General features: G+C 39.2%; 2 protein-coding genes across 3 annotated transcripts in view; one reads left to right on the top strand and one right to left on the bottom strand.

Annotated features, from left to right (window-relative positions):
• Window positions 1–951: 951 nt before the first annotated feature.
• Window positions 952–19,435, top strand: LOC124058656 (Na(+)/H(+) exchange regulatory cofactor NHE-RF3-like). 2 transcript variants are annotated; one of them, XM_046388075.1, is made up of 11 exons: window positions 952–1,124; window positions 2,374–2,401; window positions 4,536–4,597; window positions 4,697–4,908; window positions 12,182–12,253; window positions 13,044–13,176; window positions 13,718–13,854; window positions 13,944–14,151; window positions 14,897–15,093; window positions 15,198–15,374; window positions 17,753–19,435. In XM_046388075.1, the coding sequence occupies exons 1-11, from the start codon at window positions 1,109–1,111 to the stop codon at window positions 17,783–17,785; spliced, it is 1,275 nt and encodes a 424-aa protein (XP_046244031.1). In that variant the 5' UTR covers window positions 952–1,108; the 3' UTR covers window positions 17,786–19,435. The 2 variants fall into 2 exon arrangements, with proteins under 2 accessions (XP_046244031.1, XP_046244029.1); XM_046388073.1 differs by lacking the exon at window positions 952–1,124 and having other exon boundaries at window positions 1,909–2,401.
• A 2,906-nt stretch (window positions 19,436–22,341) lies between these two features.
• nlk2 (nemo-like kinase, type 2) overlaps window positions 22,342–23,576 on the bottom strand; it is a 32,095-nt gene continuing 30,860 nt past the window's right edge. The window contains exon 12 of the transcript XR_006843280.1: window positions 22,342–23,466. The gene's annotated coding sequence lies outside the window, so the exon portion shown is untranslated. The remainder of the gene's footprint in view (window positions 23,467–23,576) is intronic.

Consider the following 23,576-nt stretch of genomic DNA (forward strand, 5'->3'; position numbering starts at 1 on the left):
AACAGTATGAGAGTATACAATTTTTTCAGAAGAAGAAGATGCACTCTTATGTCTACAACATACAGGCAGTTTGGTGTGGCCCATCAAATCATAAAGTTAATCATGCGTTTTCATTCACCTTCAGAAAGGACTTTGGTTTGCAATTGTATTGAAAAGTTGCATGCATGCTGTTTGGACAGTTAACACTTAATCTCACAAAGTTATTAAAATCTACAGATCTTTTTCTGGTTATTTCAAGTCACACAACAGCCATGGTAAAAAGAGGTGTTTGACTGCCACTAAGCATCTTTAAGTAAGACGTTCGTAAGACGAATTTTTATCTGCTACCAAAAAATACATTCCACACCATTGCCAGTTGAGGAGCTTAAACTCCTCCAGTCAGGCTTGGGAAAGACAAACTGTGTCTCTTCCTCAAGATGGTGACCACTCAGAGGTACAATTGTCATTCCAATGGTTTTATGTATGATTTAAGGTAGAATATGTAAGTAATGCAATAATGTAAGTCTTTGTCTGTCTGTCTGTCTATCTTTCTCTGTCTCTGTCTCTGTGTTAACCAAGATTTCAAGGCTCATGACTGACACATTTCCAAAAATGGCGGATCTTTCTGGAGGATGGCTACTGCATAAGGCCTTTTATGCAGTTAGCAATACTGAGATTTATATACACTCATTATCACACTCATTTTTGATGAACCTTTCTTGTATATAACTGTCTGTAAGCCTTAAGAGATGGCAACCTAATAAAATGTAATTTTTCCTAAAAACCTTTACAAAGGTGTCAGTTAATTGTCTTTAAAGGGTTAAAGATGAAAAGCTCATTTTAGCCCCACCTACTGGTATTTTTGTCATTATTCTAAATATCTCATTATAGCTTTTCCACTTCAAAAGGTTCCTTGACACAGGTCTTATTTGAAATGTGTCTCTTTCATCACAGTGTGTCACACTCAACACACAGCTGTTCTCTTACAGTGAGTAAATGTTTAACCCACAAGGCTATGGAGAAAAGAAGTCACCATCTCACCTGCTGAAGGAATCTTTTACTGTCTGTGCGTACTGTGAACTTTGTCCATGCACAGTCTGAGCAGGTACACAGACACACTCAGGAGTTCATGAAGTATTCCACAGGTAGGTTGTTTCTCTTTAGGCTTCACAAACTAATGCTTCTCTATGATTTTACTATTCGAATGTCAACTTCAATGATGTATTGACATAAATCATTTGTGAATCTTTGTGGTTATGGTGTTAAGCCACTATTATCTCTGTCCTTTAGTTGAAGGTAAAGTCACAGTGTCTGCCTATGCTTTTGATGGTTTTAGAAGCTAATTGGATCTGTTTATTTATATGCATGCTACGTTACATAGCTGCTTTGGATTTAACTCCACACAAGGATTCCAGTTGTTTTCTTCATAGTTAAACATTGTCCACAGCCCTTGTCTCAGTGGCCATTGTTTACAACACCGAGGCTTTTAAAATTGATGATAGAGATCTCAGGGGAGGTAATGTCCCACAGCCACTGCTATTGTGAGTAACCTGCTGCATACACAGTTTTGTCCTCCTGCTGCTGACAGAGAATAACAACAATTTTATCTTATGCATTTTACTGTTCAGGTTACTGTTTGGTTCATCGCAGGCACAAAACATCAGTATCAGTAGAAGTTACAAGCTGCCATCTGACAAGTCTTTAGCTGTTCAATGAGTGAGGCTGGCCTTAGCCACATACAGTATACAATTGATCAACACAGTTATAGTATGTAATATACATCTTTTATGTACATATATTAATGCAATGTAACCTGTTAGTAGAGGTTAGAGCCATTTAGAGAAATAAAAATGCAACATCAGCCTGGAGTGTAGATGTGTTTGCCCTTTAGTTCTGGTTTAGAAGTGGAATCATTTTGTTTTTTTTATCCGTATGATTAGTTCTTAGTTAAAAGGCTTTGTTTAACACCAGGACAGAGACGGGGAGGGAGGAGCACTGAGAATCCTTATAAGGCTCCAGTTTTACATGGAGCCATCTTGTTTTGTCTTGTTGCTCAGATTCAGTTTGCACTTTGACAGGAAAGGCTGAGGGGAAAGAAGCAGCAGCCACCAAGTCTACAATGAAAGCTGGTGGTAATCTCATAACTGGTTCTGTACTTTTGGTTAAGATTACTGCCCTTTTCTAACAAAGTTATTAGTATGGTATAATCAATACTATTGCAGTTCATTGATAAATCATAAGCACTGAATAAAGGCATGGAACTAAGCTCTGCTTCAGCTTACCTAAATCTGAGTCCTTGTGATGACGGCAGAACAAGATTACAGCTCTCGGTGGCTGCCGGAAGAAACAACCATGTTTCATGTTTCAACCATTGTCTCACTGTCTCTTCCACAGGCTGCCAGAATGCAATGGAATTTCCACGGTAAGTTTAGCTATAGACACACCATCTTAATAAAAATGCCTCCCAAAAAATAGAACTCTAAAGGACCGTACCTGTGTTTTAGACCATTTCTGACAAAATCTTAAATACCTTACATAAACATAAAAATACCATACATGAAATATTTCAAGTAAGTTCTAAAGTAGAAGTGGTAGGGTCTCTTTAAACAAATGATTTAAAAGAAAAAACAAAACAACATTTTGTCACTTCCATCTAATGGAACCTCCATACATTATGTATCCATCCATCCATCCGTTTAAATTGCAGGCTTTGACACATCAGAGATTTCTGCCTTGGCACAACACAGTGGAAGCAACTGTTAGTTTGTGCTGCTTGCAGTAGTTAAACATGACATTAGCAAAATTAAACACCAGCATTTCTTTCCAAGAATAATATTTCTAATACTCTGCTTAATTCACACACTGTCAACAGTTTCCATTGGAACTACTCTCCACAAAAGATTAAGTCCCTTTGAAAATTGTTGACAGTGTGTTTTGTTGATTGCTACACAGTGATGAAATTTGATAACACTGAAGCAGATAAAAGCTGAACCATGATTGCAAGTGTGCAGAACTTCCATTAACAGGCATTCATCTTAACATAGCTTAAGCTGCTTCGTAAATAAAGCTTTATCATGATTATTATTATTGCAACCCCAGCCAGCCTAGCCACCCTTTCTGTGTGGAGTTGGCATGTTCTCTCCTGTTACAAAAGGAGGACCCAAAGTGCAGACACTGACATCAGAATCAGAATTCCTTTATTTATCCCTGAAGGGAAATGAAAGTAAAGTGAACAGAAGACTTTAACGACATTCACACTTCCCTTTACACCCCCCACACCACCCCACTTTACACTGTATACCCATCATCACTCAAACTCCCCCACCCCCACCCAAGCTCAACATAACAGTGAATCAGGTAAGAAGAGAGTTCCAGAGGATCAAGACAAGGTGTGTCTGATCAGGTAGTCAAGGACAGTGCTCTCTCCTTTTCTGTTCACTCTCTACATATTGGATTTCCTCTACGACTCAAACAGCTGCTACATCCAAAAGTTCTCTGATGATACAGATACATTGTTGGATGTGTATCTGAAGGGAATCATCTTTAATATGGGAAGGTGGTCAAGGACTTGACTGGTGTGAACTCAATTATCTTCACATCAATGCCACCAAGACAAAGGAGATGGTGATTGACTTCCAGAAAAAGACTTCTCTGGCTCCACCAGCGAAGGTCCAGGGAGTTGACATCGAGAGGGTGGATGTGTACAGGTACCTGGGTGTTCACATCAACAATAAACTGGACTGGTCGGACAGTAGCTCCTTCAGCCGCAGACTGCTCCACCCTCAGTGCCAAAAGGAACGCTACCGGAGGTCCTTTGTCCTGACAGCGGTCAGACTGTATAACAGTATCACATAGGACCGCTGCTGTGTTCTTTTTCCTCTGCCCATCCCCCCATAAGACCACCTGTACTTTAAATTTCTCTGTACTCTGAAGTATTATTTTTTCATCATTTTTGCCATAAATGACACTAATGTTTTTTTAAAAAAACAGTACAGTTTCTCTTGTGCAAAAATATAACCAACATAATACTCCTATTGGAGTCATCAGTGATCCCACACACCCCAATTACAGACTCTTCTCACTGCTGCTGTCTGGCAGACATAACTGGAGCATCCGGGAACCAACTATCAGACTTATAGTTTCTTCCCTCCAGCCACTAGATAAACCAGTATCTCATCATATCATTTCCCTCACCTACTTGCACACATACCTTGATATTGCACATCTGGTCTGTCACATGTATATACTGTTTTCATGCACATGTACATACTGTTTCCTTCACATGTATATACTGTTTCCATTATGTATACAATGGTGGGAGAGGGGTTATTTTTTTTATTTATTTATATAGGTTTGTATTTATTTGTCTTGTGTCTACTTGGAGTTGCTTGCCTGCCTTGTCACAAGTATTTCATTTCTGAGATGACCCTCTTTTGGTACGTGTATATGACAATAACCTCTTTGAATATTGAATGTTGAATCTTCGAATGTTAAGTGTTTCTGCCGTCCCGTACTCTCATACTGATTCTGTGCATTTTTTTTTCTCCTTACATCAGTTTTACCTTCAATCCAAAGGAAGGGATTGATAATCCAGCTTTGGTCATCACTGATGATCTTGGTGAGATTTGGTACCCTTGCCTTTACAACCCATTTAAAAACTCATCTGTTAAGTTATTTACCACAGTGTCATTCAGTTTTTATTTAACCATGTTTGCAGAGCCTCATCAGAGCCTAGTACCCAGACTATGCCAGCTGAAACGTCTTGAGGGACAGCATTTTGGCTTCCACTTGCGGATGGACCAGAGCAGCGGGGCTTTTGAGATCAGAGATGTGGAGCCATGGAGTCCTGCAGAGCACAGCGGCCTCAGAGATGGAGACAGAGTGCTGGAAGTCAACGAGGAACATGTGGATAACATGGACTTCTACAGGGTTAGTTTCCAGAATTTCTTAGATAACCAGTCCAACCATCTGCTGTCTCGAGTAAAATATTGCAACATCTTCTGGACCCATTTATATGGAATTTATTTAATCTGGCAGGACAACAGCTTACTAATTGATGACTGTCAGAGTAATTACTCTTCAGTTTACTGTTCTTACACTTTTTAGTCTTTTTAACCTCTTAATAATTACAGTACTTTTCTACTATTGTCATGCGTCATAGTGCTAATCCATGCCCTGTAAGAGTAGGTTTCACACTGACCACACACAATCTAGTCTGTGCAGTTCTATTATTTATTCCATCCTGCTGGCACAACACATCTGTAGTCCTATTTCATTCCATCCACCCATACATCTGGATCATTGTGGAAGCAATCTAAGCAAGGTATTCCACCTTGTTCCGGTGGATTTTAAGGCACTCCAAGACAAGACTAGGTATGTAATTCTTCCACCGAGATTTTTATCTCCTATGGACCCGGAACATCTCCAAAGGAAGGTGCCAGGAAGCATCCCAGTTTGATGCCCAAGCCACCTCAACTAACTCTTTTTAAGGTAAAAGAGAGTGGAGGTAGGAAACCCATTCAAGCCACTTGTATCTGCAGTATCTCATTCTTTCAGTCCCTTCCATTTCAGCTCCCTCATAACAACAGTCCGGTCCAGTCTTAACAACACTTTTCGGTGCAGCCCCCACATTACTGCTAACACCGCATCAATCCAATTCTCACACTTGATTTTACAGTCCTTGTGAACAAAATTTTGAGATACTTAAATTCCTGTGCTTAGAAAGCAACTCCCTACCAGTACTGAGGGAGCACTTCAGCATATTTCCAGCAGAGAAACAGGTTCCTAGACTTGGAGGTACAGACTCATACTGGCTGCTTCACATTCAGCTACGAACTGCTCCAGTGCCTGTCTCACGGTCTGATGAAGCCAAAAGAACCACATCATCTGTAAAAAGCAAAATACATTTCTGAGGGTCCCAAAACAGACCATCTCCTCACACTGGTTACCCTCTGAGATCCAAGAATATCACAAGCAGTATCAGAGACAATGGGCAACCTTGGAGGTAATACTTTAGCACCTAATCCCCCAGCTGCTCCCTGGGCACCTGACATAGCAGCCCACTGCTCTTGGGTGTTTCACTGCATGTTGCGTGTGTGTGCTCAATCAGTGATGGGTTAAATACAGATAGGAATTCTGGTTTATGTAAAAATGTACTGACTGAAGTTTTCTCTAAGTTCACAAAACACATGTAAACAGCCAAACTCCTATCTACAACCAGGATGGAACGGAATTACCTGAATCTGTGGTTCGGCAACAGAACATCTGTCTGCCACTCCACAGTGTCCCTGATATCCATCCAACACTTAAAAAATGTGCTAACCAAGACAACTCAACAGTCTCTGAGTGGTGTTCAGCACTCACTTGGGCAACAATAGAGCAAGCTGGAGAAAGTAGTTGGGAGAATATGAACCAGTGCTGTCCTTTGTTATTGGACCTCTGTGCAAGTCATTGATCGGCATTAAACTACACCACAAAACACTCAAGAATAAGGTGATTGAGAAGTACTTAATGCCATAACACCGAAGATGAAAGATCAACTTTGGTTGTATCATCTGCACTGTGGCCATTTGTCCGTGGTGAAGACAGGAAGAGAGCCATTAACTGATAACACATCTAGTAAATGTGTAATGAGAATTCCAATTCGCCAGGTTCAAAGCTTCCATTATAGAGGAAGCTGGTAGGAGCTGCTGTCCGAATGCAGTGCTGTGGTCAAGTTCCCAAACTTCAAGTCAGAGACCAGTTTCGAGTCTGCGGTGTTTGAGTGCAGTTCACGTCCAAGTTATTAAAGAAAAATGCGAATCAAAAAACTTCTGTCATCAGTTATTCTCACAGCCAAAAATATGACTATTAGAATATGTAGAGCTATAAGTAAGATGACGCTTCCCAGAGTGTGACGTCGCGGAGCACTCTGAGTCAAGCAACTGCTTTTACTTCTTCTCCTTTTCACTTTCCTGTGCCGAGTTAAGACATGCTGTGCAAAGGGTTTTTTTCGTTTAACTTTACCCAGGTAGATTATTTAATTGTACTACCATGTCACCTTGAGAGCATTCTTGAAATAGCATGAAAGTGTATGAACAACTATATAATGCAAATTGTAATTGTTAGTCCACAGAAAAGTATTCTAAAAATGTCGTTTTAAATCACAGTTTCACTTAGAAGCACAAGGCTAGTCTTACAATCCTGCAGTGTCAATGGAAAATTTACTAGCACTTGCATAACAATTCTCAATTACCTGATAGCTAAATTACGTGTTTATGGCTTAGTTTTTAATAGCTTTCTGTCCAAAGAGACTTACAGTGAAATCATTAAAATCTACATTAACTTACAAATAAACAGTACAACTGAAAGACCAACTGCACCACTTGATGCTGTCTCTGCTAACGTTATGGCGTTAGCCCCATTTTAACATTAACAGGCTACCACTACAGCCAACTCTGCATGCTAGTAGCAGGCTAACAACCTGTGAAAGAAGACAATCAAAGTTAGGATAAGTTTTAAGTCTATTTCATCTGTCAGCAGCCCCCTGCTCACAGCCATAGAGTTTTCTTCGTTCGTTCTGCCCCCACAATAAATGGAGCAAACAACATTATTGTCGCACTTACTGCTCTGGATGAATTCTTGCTGGCAATTAAAGTTGGAAGTTGTCCCCATCATTTCCCTGATGGTTCTTTTAGAGATGGAATGCTTAGCAGTGCACTTTTTACCACTACACGAAAAATCAGTAAAAGCAAAGGGGACAGTCCTTGGGGCATTTTCTCCTGGCATTTTAGTGTTAACGTAGCATTAACGTAGATATTATCTTATGCCAAATTATTGTGGCATATTAAATAAAATAAGAATCAGAGGACTCAGATCTACAAATCTGAATGCAGTTAGTGCACAAGTCTGATTCCAAATCCAAGTCAACAGTGCTCAAGTCCAAGTCAAGTCACAAATTGTTAAAATTAGTGCTCACAAGCCTGTCTGAAGGTCATTGGTGCCTACTGCAGCTGCAACATAAGAACCCAAGAATAATGATAATGATAATGAATTCATGAGGAATGTGTTCTGCTCTTTGGCTACATGACTTAACATTCCTTCAACATTGTTTATTTATTATGGTGTCAATGTACAGCTAGATCACAGCTGTTATGAGGTTCAGGAAAGTTTTACACGGGGTGGGATGACCATAGTAAAACACATTGTGGAGGCACCGTCAAATCAGCCATAAATAAAATTCCCATGGCCCATATGAAAGCAATACCGATAATTTCTTAGAGAAATTAATCCCATTTCTTCAAGTTGAAGGGAAAACAAAAGAGGATATCCAGAAAATGTACACTCCCACTACAGTATGGAACAACAGTACTGAGTCCATAATTCACGCAGTTAGTGGGGTATTACGCTATGACCAGGCCAAGTCCAGTGTTGGAGATTATTCAGGCAGTTCGCTTGTCAAATCCTGATGCTAGCATATGGAATACATACAAGCTATAGAAAGCAACTTTGGAACCCTTGAGTAAGTACCTGATGTTTAGATTCCTTCCACAGAAGCCCAGTGAACTTATATCAGAGTTTCTGCATCAACTAGAGAGATCACTTAATAGAGTAATTCAAGGCGGTGGTCTCCCAGTGAATGCAAGTACTAAAGCTAGGCTAGAACAGCTTTTTAAAGGTGCTACTGAGTCCGATCTCATGTTACTTAAGCTAAACCTAAGAGGAAGGAGAAGTAATCCTCCCACATTCTTAAACTTGTAACAATCATATACCAAGACTGGTACCAGGAACATTTGTCATGCGACAGACCGGTTCCCATACACCCCATTTCAAGTCTCGCCATTTGAGAATTGTTGGACGCAGATTATCAATACAGAGGCTCCATTGTGGTGGAGATGGAGTTTCCTGAGGATATGACAGGAGTCAAAGGACCCATCATTGTTCTTGCTGTTATCTGTCTTATGCCACCACATGGTCATGAAGCCACTGTAGTTGTGGGAACCAATGCTTTCCTGTTCCGCAGACTGTTTGAATTGTGTAAATAAAGTGGTCCTGAGTGTAAAGCACAAGTTATGAGAATACAAGCAGTGTACGATCAAATACAATCTCAATGTCCACTTTGTCAGTGAAATGCAGCAGATGAAGCAACTGGACAAGAGAAATGGCAAGGGCCTGGTCCACTTTGCTTAGCCCCAGGAGAGAAGTGCTATACCACCTGCAAGTAGAGAAAGGGACCCCAGTGTCCAAAGACATCATTCACATTGACCAGAGCACAACAGCAGCTGGTATGCAGCTGGTGGGTTTTACCTAACTGCGAAATAGATTCAAGCAGTTTCAACTGAATTGAATTGAATCCAAGATGGCGGCGCAGATGCATGCAGCGGCTTGAGGGTCTCGGCTTTTTGTGTTTGTATTCATGTTGTTGTTTTGTTTAGTTGTATTTTCACCACTTGAAGCCTTAATCCAGTACGGAAGGGCTGAATTGTGGGAATTGGGGAAAAACTCCGGACTGTTTGCACCTCCAAAGCTGGATTTTATCCCACCTGAACTGCAGCGGTCCACAGAGGCTCTTGCCATCCCCCCCTCTGTGGCCTCGGAAAGGAGGAGACAACGTAAATAAAAGTGGGACAAGCGGAGCAGACTGTGTGCTAGGTTACATTCTAAGCCACACAGACCGGCTATGCCCAGTCTTCTCCTCGCCAACGGCAGGTCACTCGTCATCAAACTGACGAGTGACAGAGCTGTATTCTTTTATGCAAACAGTATCTGCAAATTCAAAATGCAAGGCAGCATTTTAAAGACATTACTCTACTCTGGACTTGTTTTTGTTCCTGAAACTTGGCATCTTTTGGCCTGTACAAGTGCATCAACATCAGGTGTCATGTCCTGACTAGCTGTCACTTTCAGAATGTCATTTAAGTGCTTGTGTGTGAGCCTTGAACGCATTTTTGTTGTGTTGTTGTGTCCGGACCTACGGAGGCAAATTTGCCCTTCAAATCTGCGTCACATTGCAAATCAATTATCTCTAGCTGGATGTCGACCGGCAGATCAGAAGCTTTAACTGTGAAAGGTGAGCGAAAAACTGAAAATTCTGTCTCAAGTTCACCAAATACCTGAAATCGTTTCTCAAACTCCCACAGTAATCCTGCAATTTGTCTTTGTACCGTTTCACGTCCGCATCAGGTCTGGTCACACGCACATCTCTCAGACAGGGGAAATGAGCAGGGTCGCCACTTGCCAGTTGCGTCTCCCACAAAGTCAGCTTCAACTTAAATGCATGTATTTTGTCAGAAAACTGTGTGACAACTTTTTTGCGGCCTTGCAACATTTTGTTCAGGCTGTTGAAGTGTTCAGTAATATCAACCAAAAATGCAAGGTCCTGTAGCCATTCCTGGGTTGTAATTCCGACACCGGTTTTCCTTTTTTCTCCATGAACTGTTTGATTTCCTCTCGTAGATCAAAAAAATGCCTCAGCACAGCGCCTCGGCTTAACCATCTCACTTCACTGTGGTATGGCAGGCTGTGTGTAATGTTGTTGTCACTGAGAAGGGTTTCAAACTGACGGTGGTTTAGACCTCTGGCTCGGATGAAATTTACAGTGCGCACAACCACCTCCATGACGTGGTCCATTTTCAAGGACTTACAACACAATGCCTCCTGGTGCAAAATACAGTGAAATGTCCAGAAACGATCTCCTCCATTAAGGGCTTGTACTTTCTCTCTGAACTTTGTCACGACACCTGCTTTCTTTCCGATCATGGATGGTGCGCCGTCTGTAGCCATGCTGACAGCGCGGGGCCAGTCCACTCCAACTCTGTCCAGTGCAGCAACGACAGACCCGAAAATGTCCTCGGCTGTTGTGGTGTCCATCATAGGCACCAACTCAACAAACTCTTCAGTAACAGTCAATGTCTCATCAACTCCACGAATAAATATGGCCAATTGAGCCACGTCCGTGATGTCAGTGCTCTCATCAATAGCAACGGAAAATGCAATAAATGACTTGACTCTCTGTTTCAATTGGCTGTCTAAATCTGCCGATAGTTGCGAAATCCTCTCTGCTATAATGTTCCTCGTCAGGCTAATATTGGCAAAAGCTTGTCGCTTCTCGGGACATACGAGTTCACACGCCTTCATCATGCATCTTTTAACAAAGTCACCGTCGGAATACGGCTTTGATGCTAATGCTATTCCGCTAGCAATTAGGTAGCTGGCTTTTACCGCAGCTTCACTGACTTCTCGGCTCCGGGTGAAAGTTGACTGCTGTTTCCTCAGACCCGCCAGCAATTCGTTGACTTTATCTGTTCTCAGTTGTCCTTGCAAGCTGTCGTATTTTGCGCTGTGGTGAGTCTTGTAGTGGCGCCGAATATTATATTCCTTACATACTGAAACTTGTTGCAAACACACCAAGCACAGAGGTTTACCGTGCGTTTCCGTAAATAAATAGGACGTGGTCCATTTTTCTTGGAAAATTCGACGCTCTTTATCTACTTTTCTCTTTTTTGATAATGCCATTTTTGCTAATGAGGGTGTAGTAGCGGGCAGATAGAGAACAGGGTAGAAACAACGTAATAACAAGCAGCAGATGGTGCAAAAGAGTGCGCGGATAATTCTTGAATTGCATTTAATAAAAAAAATTAAATCCATGTCTTTTATGCATTTTTTCACTTTCAAATTATCCTGCGGGCCTGACCACACCTCCTTGCGGGCCGGTTCCGTATGTTTGACACCCCTGCCTTAGACTGTCTCTCACGCAGCAAGTGATTTTCAGTTCTTGATCTTCCCAGTCAAATCCCTATGACTGATAAGGACAAGGAAGAGACAGCGTTCATCTGTCCTCTTGGTTTCTATCAGTTTGAGCGAACGCCTCAAGGCGTCAATGGAGACTTGTGGGGAAAGCTGTGGGTGATATGCACCTTCTCGTCTATCTTGATGACATCATTGTTTTCTAAAAAGCCCTTGAGGAGCATGAGGAATGCCTCATGATTGATAAATGCCAATTTTGTAAACCCAGAGTCAAGTATGAAGGACACATGAGAGGTAAAACTGTGAGAGGTAAAGGTAAAGGACAGATTGCTGTCTTCTCATATGTGAAAACTATTGAGTTCTTTGCAAAAGCCTGAGTTCTTCACAAATTTGTGATGGTACTAAATGTAAGAGAAGCAAGGTCTTAATGATGAAAATGAAATTAAGTTTATTTTGTGTCTCTGTAATTACTCAACAGGTGGTTAGGAAAATTCAGTCATGCGGCTTGCACCTGTTTGTCCTGGTGTTGAGGAGAGAGGACTATGAAAAGGTACTATATTAACATGACATTGTCTGTCTTTTCTGTCACAACTTTCCATTCCCTAAGGTGGAGACAGTAGACTGTTTCTTAGCATAGCAGGACAGGCACAGCTGAAACCAATAATCTTATTGATGGCACAGTTACATGTTCAGGGCACTGTGACTGTGGCATTATGACAGCTATGATCTATGGTTTTATGATAAAAGCAGCAAAGTGACATGATGGTGTGCCACTCTTGTACTCTAGCAGCATGTTCTGATTTTAACCTACATTGTCTAGACAGCTGAGTCTAGGGAGTTGAGAAAGTTGTCTCACGAGCAACACATTAGCTAAGCAGCAGCAGCGTCAATGCTGCATGATTGTTGTGAATTGGCGCTATATAAACAAACTGATTTGAAAATTGAAAGCGTGTGTTCAGGCACAGTATTGAGGGCAGGTCACCTGTGTTCGGCAGCAATGGCAGCCCAATACATTGTAGTTATGTGCAAAAAATGTAAAGATTTTTATTTGAAGCTTAATTTCACTGGAACCCAATAAGATGGTGACCTTGGCAAAGTCAGCATAACTCCTCCCACAGTCAGCCTAGGATGAGTTCTATTCAGTCAAAGGAACCAGAAATATTTGTGAGTGGATCATGGTTGCACATGTTCCACAGTTCATGGTGTTGTAGGCTTCATTAACTTGACTGACAAATCAAACACAATACTTAAATGGGATTAATGTGGGTTATTCTGTTGGAATGTGTTTCTCTGATTCATTCTTCCATGATTTGAATCCTGCCGATGTCTGTTATCTACAGGCAGTGTCTAGTGGTGTGGACTTGAAGAGGCTGGCCAAGGCTTCTAAAGGGGACAGCTGGTCCAGACCAAGACTGTGTCACATCAGCAGACACCCAGTGCATGGCCTGGGAATGAGCATCATCTCAGTGCCAGGTAACAACGTACTGCTGTCATTGTTTGACAGTGTTAACCACTCATTTACAGCTTCTCTTAAGACATTACACATACACACATACCCTGTGGGCTTAAATATTTCATAAGAAATCCAATCAGTACATGCAATATATAAGCAGATGTTGAGAGGATGCACAGACCATTAATGATTGACTTTCTTGAACTGATTTCCTTCCTCTCTACAGCTCTACAGACACGCCATGTAAAAGTCCTGAGAATGGACTCAACTTTAAAGTTGATACTAGTATAAAAGCTAGAATTATGGATTTCTCACTCCATATTAAAATATGTTTGTGCTAACTCTGACACCACTAACATCTTCCATCCTATCTGCAAATAGCCATATTTTTTTGTTTCATTTTGAAAATGGTTCTCCATTTGTAGATAGCTTAATCATTTATTACCAGCTAAGAATGGCTGACTCTGTAAACTCTAGATTATCTTGTTACAAAGTACAACAGTTTTATACCACACTATACTGATGATTATGATTATGATAATAGTATCAATGTGTTACCAGGTGAGAAGGGCCGGTACATTGTGAGCACTGTGAAAGATAGCGCAGCAGAGAAAGCTGGAGTCCGCACTGGAGATAGACTGATCTGGATCAACGGAGTCATGGTGTCAGCGCTCACACACACTGTTCTCAGCCGAATTGTATGAATCATATTCCCTCTGTGAAATCTAACTTACACGGTTGTTAGACTGAACATGGGTATAACCCCTGTATTGTGTTTGGTTGTCAGGTGAAGAAGAGCGGGGACTCAGTGACAGTTCTTGTCATTGACAGTGAGAGTGAGTGTTCCTACATCAGGAGGAAAATGCCTATCCTGCCTATGGTGGCAGAATGCTACAGCCTCCCACACTCTGCCAAGACCATGCATCTGGTTAAAGGACATGATGGATATGGATTCCTGCTGAGACAAGAGAAACTGGCAGGCACTCAACGGATAGGTAAGAGATACACTAATGAATACACAGACTCACCTGATTGTTCATAAAGATAAATGGTGCACTGTAAACCTATTATAACATATGTAGTTCAGATTACACAAAGGTTTAAAAAAAACTGAGATAAGAAATGGCAAGATTGGCAGAAGACACACCCCTTGTATCTGTAAATCAGGAGTGATATCAAAATTATTGATTGTCTGAGTTCACAAAAGAGGAAACATAACAATCATATATAGGGAATTAGTATGGTAATCACAATATAAATAAAATGAAAAAATTGAGCAACGTGTTCAGAAAGTGAATTTGAAGTGAATCTGGTCCATGTTGTATTTTTGAATTGCTGTGTTCATATTTGAAACTGCACATAACTGACAAGAAAGAAAGAAAGAAGAAAATTCCTTTAATGAACTCTACAGGATTCCCATATTGTCAGTAAAAGTTATAAATGTGATTGGTACTGATTGTTGCAATTTCTAACACACACTTTTTGCTGCACCTAAGTGTCCATGGCAAGTTAATCTTAATCTAGTACCAGCCTTAATTCATGCCAAAGCAACCAGAACATTGCATCTTACCGCAGTCTATATTCTGGTTCAAAGGCTTAACAATTTTAGGATCTTTGTTGTTCCAATGCTATGTACATGAAACTGTCCTCGAAACCGTTTTGGAACCTTTCTCTCAGTAGTAATCAGGTGATTCAAAGTCTCTCTGAACCTCTTTGCTATCTAAACCTGCTGTGACCCAGTTCATGTGTTGAGGGAGGTGGATGTGGGGAGTCCAGCTGAGGTGGCCGGGATGGAGGATGGAGACCTGCTGCTAACAGTCAATTGGGAACCAGTTGAGAACCTGGAGCATGAGGACATTGTCAGAAAAATTAAACAGAGTGGTGATAAAGTCACCTTCACCTCTACATCTATACCAGGACGAAACTATTACAGACAGGTATATGCAGTTATGTCAATGTGTTCACGCAACTACAGCTGGACACATCATTCAAATAGTGTATCAGGACTTGCCTTAAACAGCTTCTTTTTTCCCCCCTGCAGTTAGGCATTTCTCCCCTGTTGTTCCATGACCAGTGTACCCTCGAGAATGACAGACAGCTGATTGTCTCCCACTACAATAAGAACCAGAATGAAACTCCTGTGAGAAATGGAGAGGAGATCAGCACTGGTTTGCACTCAAATTGTGTCTCAGACCAGTCAGGGCCTTTAACCACTCAGGTATGAACCTACTGTTCATTACATCCTCTATACAGATATCGTAACTGTAGCTTCATGACTACACTGTAACGAATTTCCTGTAGAATCAACAGTAAATACCAGGCAAAAAAGTTGCCCATAAAGTGCTGTGAAAAGTGTTGTTAATTACTGTAAAAATAATTACAATATATGACTACACCAATGACTACACAAAAACAGAATATAGATGCATACATTTTGTGAGAATGACAAAACTGTCAATACACCATCATTAATTGCACTCGAACCCTACTAAACCAGCGCAAACTCAGTAGGCTTCTACCCCTTCAGTGTTTGAACCCCAGTAAATGTACTGAAATAAATAAAATGCCTCCAAAAGAAATAAGAGGTAAAATTCTAAACTTAAACAAATAAACCCAAAATAAGTTCACGAATATTTGCATTTGATTTGATAGTTTACACATTGCTGCGTAGACTGAAAAAGAATTCACAGTCAGTCACATTGGTGAAACTGGTGAACAAACTAGAGAATGTGTTTTCAGATTTCATCAGAAAGATTTTCATCCAGAAATGAAATGAATGAATAAAATTTGTATAAATATTAGTCTGAAGTCTGTGTCAGGTGCATATTCTGACTGGATAATGGACCTCATTGGTATTCTTCTCCAAAACCTCTCATACTTTTCTGTCAGGTGTGTTTCTAGGTCAGATTCACCAAACTTTTTTAAAAAGAACTTGTAAAACAGTGTCACTTGTTTTAACCTGATGAAGTGTGAGTTTGTCAATAACTCTGCCTGTTCTGCTTCATAAATTGTTCTTACATGAAGCCCTATTCTGTTTTTATAAATTCCAACTTTGATGTGAAACGTGGGTTCTGGCCCTAGGTGTTCAAGTTGCTTCTTTTTACCTTCAGACAGGATTGTTTTTTAGCTCAGCTAACATCCCTATGTAGTCCATGGAACCCGTTTAGTTAGTTAACATGACAACCAGGCTAGGCCTCATACAGCTCAGATAATTTTCTACAGAAGCAGAATTGATTTAAAAAAAAAACTTTGAGATAACCACAGTAATGACAGGAAGCGTCACTTCAGCATACAGACAAATGTTACAGAGTCCATGACTGACAGAATAATAGCATAATCACTTTTACACTGTTCTGTTTGCTATTTGAAAATTCAACTTTGCTTACACTTCAGTTGAGGACTTTTTTCATTATATGGGTTACATGTCATAACATATCTGCTCTACCCACCTATCTGCTACATGTAAGTGGTCATATTGGTTATATTGTGATGTGTGTATATGTATGTATGTATGTATGTATGTATGTATTTACACCAATCAGCCCTAACATTGTTATCACTGACATTAATAACATTAATTATCTCATTTCCATTCCATTGCACCTAGCAGTGGGTGGGATATATTAAGCTGCAAGTGAGCACTTTGACCTTGAAGTTGATGTGTTGGAAGCAGAAAAAAATGGGCATGTAAGTGTAAAGATTTAAAGTCAACTTTGACAAAGGCCAAATTTTGGTTAGGCAACTGGGTCAGAACATCTCCAAAACTGCAGTTCTTGTGGGAAGTTCGGGTCTGCGGTGGTCAGGACCTACCAAAAGTGGGCCAAGGAAGGAAAAACCAGTGAACCTGTAACAGGGTCGTGGGCGGTCACGGCTCAGTGTTGCATCGAGAGAAGGCTGGCTGCGTTGTCTGATCAGTTGAAGAGCTACTGTAGCTTAACTTGCTGAAAAAGTTAATGTGGGTTTTGACATCAGGATGCACTATGGGAAGAAGGCACGCCAGCAGAGACAGTGTGATGCTTTGGGCAATGTCCTGTGGGGAAAACTTGGGTCCTGTCATTCATATGGTTGGTTCTTTTACACATACCACTTACCTTAAAACTGTTGCTGATCTGAAGTACACCCATAGAAAAGGTGCCACCGATGGCAGTGGCCTCTTTCAGCTGCAACACTACACAATTGTTGAAGAATGGTTTGAGGAACAAAACAAGTCTGAGGTGTTGATTTGGCCTCCAAATTCTCCAGATGTCGATCCAATTGAGCATCTGTGGGATGTGCTGGAAAAACTAGTCCAATCCATGGAGGCCCCACATTGCAACTAACAGGATTTACAGGATCTGCTACTGGCCGCTTGATGCCAGGTAACACAGCATATGTGCAGAGGGCTAGTGGAGTCCCTGAATTGATGGGTCAGGGCTGTTTTGTCAGCGGAAGGGGGACCTACTCAATATTTGGTGGGAGGCCCTACTCAATATTTATTGGGAGGCCCTAATGTTATGGCTGATCGGTGTGTGTTCTCGTGTGTACATATGTGGATCAACACACACTTTCATTCACTGAGTGTTGATTGTGCAGTTGAGTATGTTTTTTGCTTTTCAGCTGTCAGAGAGAATAACTGATGCCTTGTTGTGATGGTTGAACAAACAGAACATGAATGACCAAAACCATGAGCAGATGAGAAGGACGAGAAGCGCAGGTCTAAAGAAATGAATGATTTTATGGCGGACTGTGGTTAGATGCTCAAAGAAGTTATTCTTTTCCTATTGTTTTTTTGTTGTTTGTTTTTTTATCTTGTTTGTTTTTTTGTTTTAAAATCACTCACCAAAATCAGTGCAGTGAAACTGCCTTTAAGGACTTTTGTTTGGACACTGGACAATCCTCCAAACCTTTAAAACCTGCCTTTTATAAACTTGTTATTAGATTTCTGTTCCATTCAACCCAACAAGAAGGGGCTTCATTATTATGCGAAACAGGCATTTATACTGCAAAAGCCAGCTTGACATAAAAAAATATATTGACAGAATTGCCATTTCGATTAATTTGTAAAAAAAAATATTATATTATTTTTGTCAATCATAAACAATAATCATTACTGTGCATGAAATATCATGACATATCATGATAGCTCCATCTAGATAGATAGATAGCTGACATATAGTAACCTACTGTCTCTTGATAGACTGTATAATGTACAAACTATGATATAGTAAATGTTTTGTGGTGTAAACATAAGCTGTTTATAGCACACAATAAAGTATTTCTGGCTTAAGCTAGTAAAATATGGTGGAACAGATGCAAGATTATGAATCAGACATTTAACGACGTGTGGTCTTGTGCTGTGTGAATTTGCCTTCAGTATTTGAATTCTAAGAAGTATGGACAACAAGTTTTGGGCGTTCTTTAAATGTCAAATTTAATGTTTTTGTCATTTTCCAGAAGAAACCTTTTGAATAGACATCACACTTTACAAAATGACAACTGTCAAGTGGATATCTAGTCCTCATGTTTAATTTACAGTGCTTGAACGCGGGGTTTAATTTATAGATACATCTGTGTACTATATATACTGCAAGTTTTAATTAAATTACAATGCATCTGATCAAAACATCAAATATACAAACATTATTTAGGACAGCAAATTGTAAGAATCCAGGCAGTTCAGTAGTTGCAGAGTTGTCGTTAGTTTCTCACATAAATTTGTTGTTACACTACAGTGTTCCAAAATAAGCATCATTTGATTCAAGTACTTCATTCCAACACAAAATGAAACATATAGGAAACCATCTACACAAAGAGTTCATGGGGAGGGAGAGTGACAGCTTGTTCCACTGTTAGCTGTTCATTCCTGAGAAAATTCCCATTCAGGTTCCAGAATCCACAGCATGTCTTTTTTTTCTATTATCTCCTGTTTCAAAATAATCTTTGTTGAATAGGTAAATGATAATCTGAAAAATTACACACAGTGCTAGTGATGTGCAGTAGTTTTTCACAATGGGTTGGGGTGGATTATTCCATGTCAAACTATGGCAACAAGACACAAATCAAATTGGTAACAAAGCTTGTTATAAGGCTAACAATGTCCACATAGAACTGGATTCCATTTTATTTTTCATACTTTTTGGGCAATATTGCAGTGGAAAAGAGAGCTCAAAACCCTGAAACTAGAGGAAACACAACTATATAGGAGAACATATTTTGACAAGAAATATATCAAGTAGGGAAAAAAAAAAACAGAAATGAAAAAAATTAAAAACACATTCACCAATTTGACCATCCACATTTGGTATCAGTGCAATCATGATTGTTATAGTTACATTACAAACCCAATTCAGAATGCAGTGACTTGCAAATCCCTTTCATCCTATATTCACCTGAATACAGTACAAAGACAAGATGTTTCATGTTCAAACTGATAAACTTTATTGTTTTCTGTAAATATACACACATTCTGAATTTGATGCCTGTTACACATTCCAAAAAAGTTGGGACAGCTTGTATACCACTTAGTTACTTCACTTTTTTTTTTTCCTTTTCAATTGAAACTCAGGGAACTAGGCCCAAAGAAGTTTCTGGAGTTTGTGTTGCTGATATATGGCTTTCACTGGATGTAATTTTAACTTGCAGTCAAAGACGCAGTGCAAACTGTGTTTATTACAGTGTTTCCCCAAGTGTTCCAGAGCCCATGTAGTCCTTTAAACAATCATGTTGGTTTTTAATGCAGTACCACCTGAGGGATCCAAGGTCAAAGGCATACAGTGTCAGTTTTCAGTCTCACCTCTTACCTGATAAGATTTCTCTGGATTCTTTGAATCTTTCAATGATGTTATGAATTGTTATGGAAACATTCTTAAACTACTTGACCAAACAGTTTTTCACCAAATGCTGAACCTCATCCCATCCTTGCTAGTGAAAGACTGAATCTTTTGACGATGTGCCTTTCATACCCATCATCATGCCATCACTTGTTACTAATGATCCTTTTTATCTGTGTGATGTTCCAAGTGAGGTGAGCATTACACAAGTTTCCCAGCTTTTTGTTGCCATTGTCACAACTTTTTTGAATTTTGGAGCAGGGATAACTTTCAGAATAATCATATATAGTATCAGTTAAGGTCATGAGGTAAAACATCATTGTCCTTGTACTGTATGGTGTAATGCTTTTTTGTTATCAAGGTTGTAGGAAACATGGAGCCTGGACAGTGATTTTAAAAAACAAAATCAGAACTGATTTTTAAAAAAAAAACAAAAAAAAAAAACACTGCCACTCAAAGTTTTTGGGGAGTTATATTGACATTGAAAAAGATTTACTGAAAAATAAAACACAGACATTGAAATTGTTTTTATGTTGATACCTTTTCTATTCTGATGTTTTGCGATGATAATTCTGATTTCTTCATGTTTTGGTGTGTAGAGATATGAAGGGAAGGTGCAAGGAGAGTGTAAATATAATCTGTAAATTAATTAAAAACAAATATGACTAATATGAGTAAATGTGATATGAGTAATATTTGAAATATGAGTAAGTATGCTAAATCTGTTTCTCTCTGCAGTGTTTTTTTCCCACACAGAATCAATAATTTTGTCTGTATCAAAATACAATAAAATTTTGAATGCTGAATGAATGTCTGTTCAGTGTTTCAGTGCCACTGTTTCCTTTGTCAGTGATGTTAGTTCATATTTATATGTAATGGAAACTGTTCCAATGTCAAAATTTAAAGTCACTGCACCATCTCCATAGTATAGCCCTCATAAATCTTTAATGATGGAAGCAGCCTTTGGACATTAGCTGCATTCAGAAAGGTAAGGTTAAAGTTCAACTTTGGTAAACTTGGCACAATGCATACATCGGGTCAGGACCACTGCAAAACATCACTCACAAAATAAGATACAATAGGGTGTACACAAATGTAAAAACTGTTTTTCTGCAATAACATCCATATGGCTTTTATGATGGATGTGTAGCTAATATCTCCAATAATATCAAAATCAGACAACAAAAATGTTAAAATTTGAGAATTTTAACTCGTGTTCAGACACTGAATAGTTGACGTATTATATATGGTCACATGGAAATTTCTGTTGTGTTATTTTAGACTTTAGTTTTTTGTATTTGTAGTCTCACTTTATGGGACATGTGTTTTCAAATTGACAAATATGTTTCTTAGTTTGCTTGTGTTTGCTTTTTTTTCTAAATGCTGGTAGTGTTGAAAAATTATGTTTTCTTCATTTGTTTTTGTTCTATCCTTTTTTTGCTCGGTTTTCTAAGATTGCAGTGTATTGAGCTCTCTGAACCACACAATAGTATGCTGAACCTTGGAAACTTTTTGCTGATGCTGTCTTTGTCGACCTTGAAATAAACATTACAAAAACAAGCAGAAGAAGCCACAGCATCCAGCTGTTTGAAAAGAATTATCCTGCAGCCAATCAGAACAGTATAAACAAATGGAAACAAATGTATAAACTACTGGGGCGGGCTCTTATAGCCAGTTCCATATTAGATCCAGGTCTTTGTTAGGGAATATAAGGAAACACTAATGAATCTCGTAATGAACCTCTCCTTGCACTTTTTATTATCAAACCATTTCACATATTACTGTTCTATGCAAAAACAGGTGAGTAAAGATCTAAACTGAATCTGTGTTTAAGTTCTTCATAATCATAGTTAGTTGTTGTGATTTTGATTAAACGTTATTGAACCCCAACTATATATAGTAGAGCCTGCAAAAAACAAATCCACACTGGTCTAATTCTCAGTAGCCTAAAAAGAGTTTAAAAAAAAAGAAGAAAGTGTTATGTGAAACTTAATAAAGACTGTATTAAATCTATTCATTGATACAGAGCTTTGAACACAGCTACTGTGGTGTAAGTACTGACTCTCCCACCCATAAGAGTCTATTCTATCAAAGAGTGAAAAATTGACTAACAGTCAGTGAACCCTTGGCTATTGTTAGGACTCTGTAATACAAACATCTGATGATTCAAAATTTCAGGTGAATGCTTTGCACTTGGATAGTCCAGGAAAAGTTTGCAGTGGGGTGGGGGGAAGCTGGAGAAGGGGGAAGTATATTTTATCATTTCAGTATAAAAGCTTGAATAGACATTCAAGTGTTTTCAATTCATCCCCATGTGAAATCAGAAATGCATGGGGGTAAACAAAGCCAAGTTATTAAGTTCAAGAGGTAGAGACCAACATTGTGAATCTTTTATATACATATTCACACAGTGCTGCTGTGATGAAATAATTAACAACAATAACAAAGAAAGGCTTCTCCTTACATATATCTACAACTCTGCTGTACACCCAAGATACAGTTAACATGACTGAATTGGATTTATTTCCTCTACAGATCCTAGTTGCAGGGTAAAAATCAAGAAAATATATACATTTGTATGCAAGTTTTAAAAATAAAATTAATTTCACAGCCTTAAAAATGTGGAGGCTAATAGAATTTCTATACAGTGGTATTGGTTTTTAAGTTGGTGTGTAGATTTTCTTCTCCATTTAACATATATACATAATCATACTTTGAGGTGTGAGAGGAATACATGCCATGGGACACAAGAACAGGAATAAAAAAAACAATTCTAAAAATATATTAAATAATTTACTTCAAAGCTATTTTTTTCTGGAGACAGAGTACAAGTATGAGGATGAGCCAAGCACACTTCAGCAGTGGATTACAATTTAGAAAAATCCATACTGATGAGACCATGCCATCAGGTATACATCATTCATATGCTACTTGTTTGTGTCTTATGGTGAGTTGCTTGAGTGCAATCCATGATGGTCAACAGTATGTGGTGATATATTCAAGTAGACAGAACAAGAATTAACATCTTTAAATAATAATATTGCTGGTTTATCTGCTTCTTTACCATTTACTTTTCATATGATATTTTGTTCATAACAAATGTTGCTCATTTGTCCTTATAATCAAAGAATAATAAGAAGAACAGACCTGTTGTTTTTACAAAGGCAGCCTCCAAAGGAAGACTGGATCTTGTCTGCAGTAAGCTACCACATCCTTTTTCTACAGTTCTACAGTATTTTTAAGGATTTCTTTACACTCTGGGTTTGATTCTCATAGTGTTGGCCATCACCCCTTTCAGTTATGAGAAGAGCAATACAACCAAGAGAACAAAATGAGCACCCAGTTACTTTGAAGAAACTATGGGGGAACAGTCTACTCCACCACAGTCTGTCTGAACACACCAGTTATAAACTATACACTGATTTCATTGGTCCATCGTTAGTGTAGATTCAAACAGACCTTGATCCCACATTTGACTGCTGTTGACATTCTCCAGTTACTCTGCAGGTATTGAAAGCATGTATTAGCTGCATATTCAAAATGATGAAACACTGGGAAAGGAGACTGTTGAAAATATGAATACACCAGTGTTCATTCATTGCACTGTTCGA

Source organism: Scatophagus argus, chromosome 5, assembly GCF_020382885.2.
Source record: "Scatophagus argus isolate fScaArg1 chromosome 5, fScaArg1.pri, whole genome shotgun sequence".
In the NCBI taxonomy this organism is placed as follows: domain Eukaryota; kingdom Metazoa; phylum Chordata; class Actinopteri; family Scatophagidae; genus Scatophagus; species Scatophagus argus.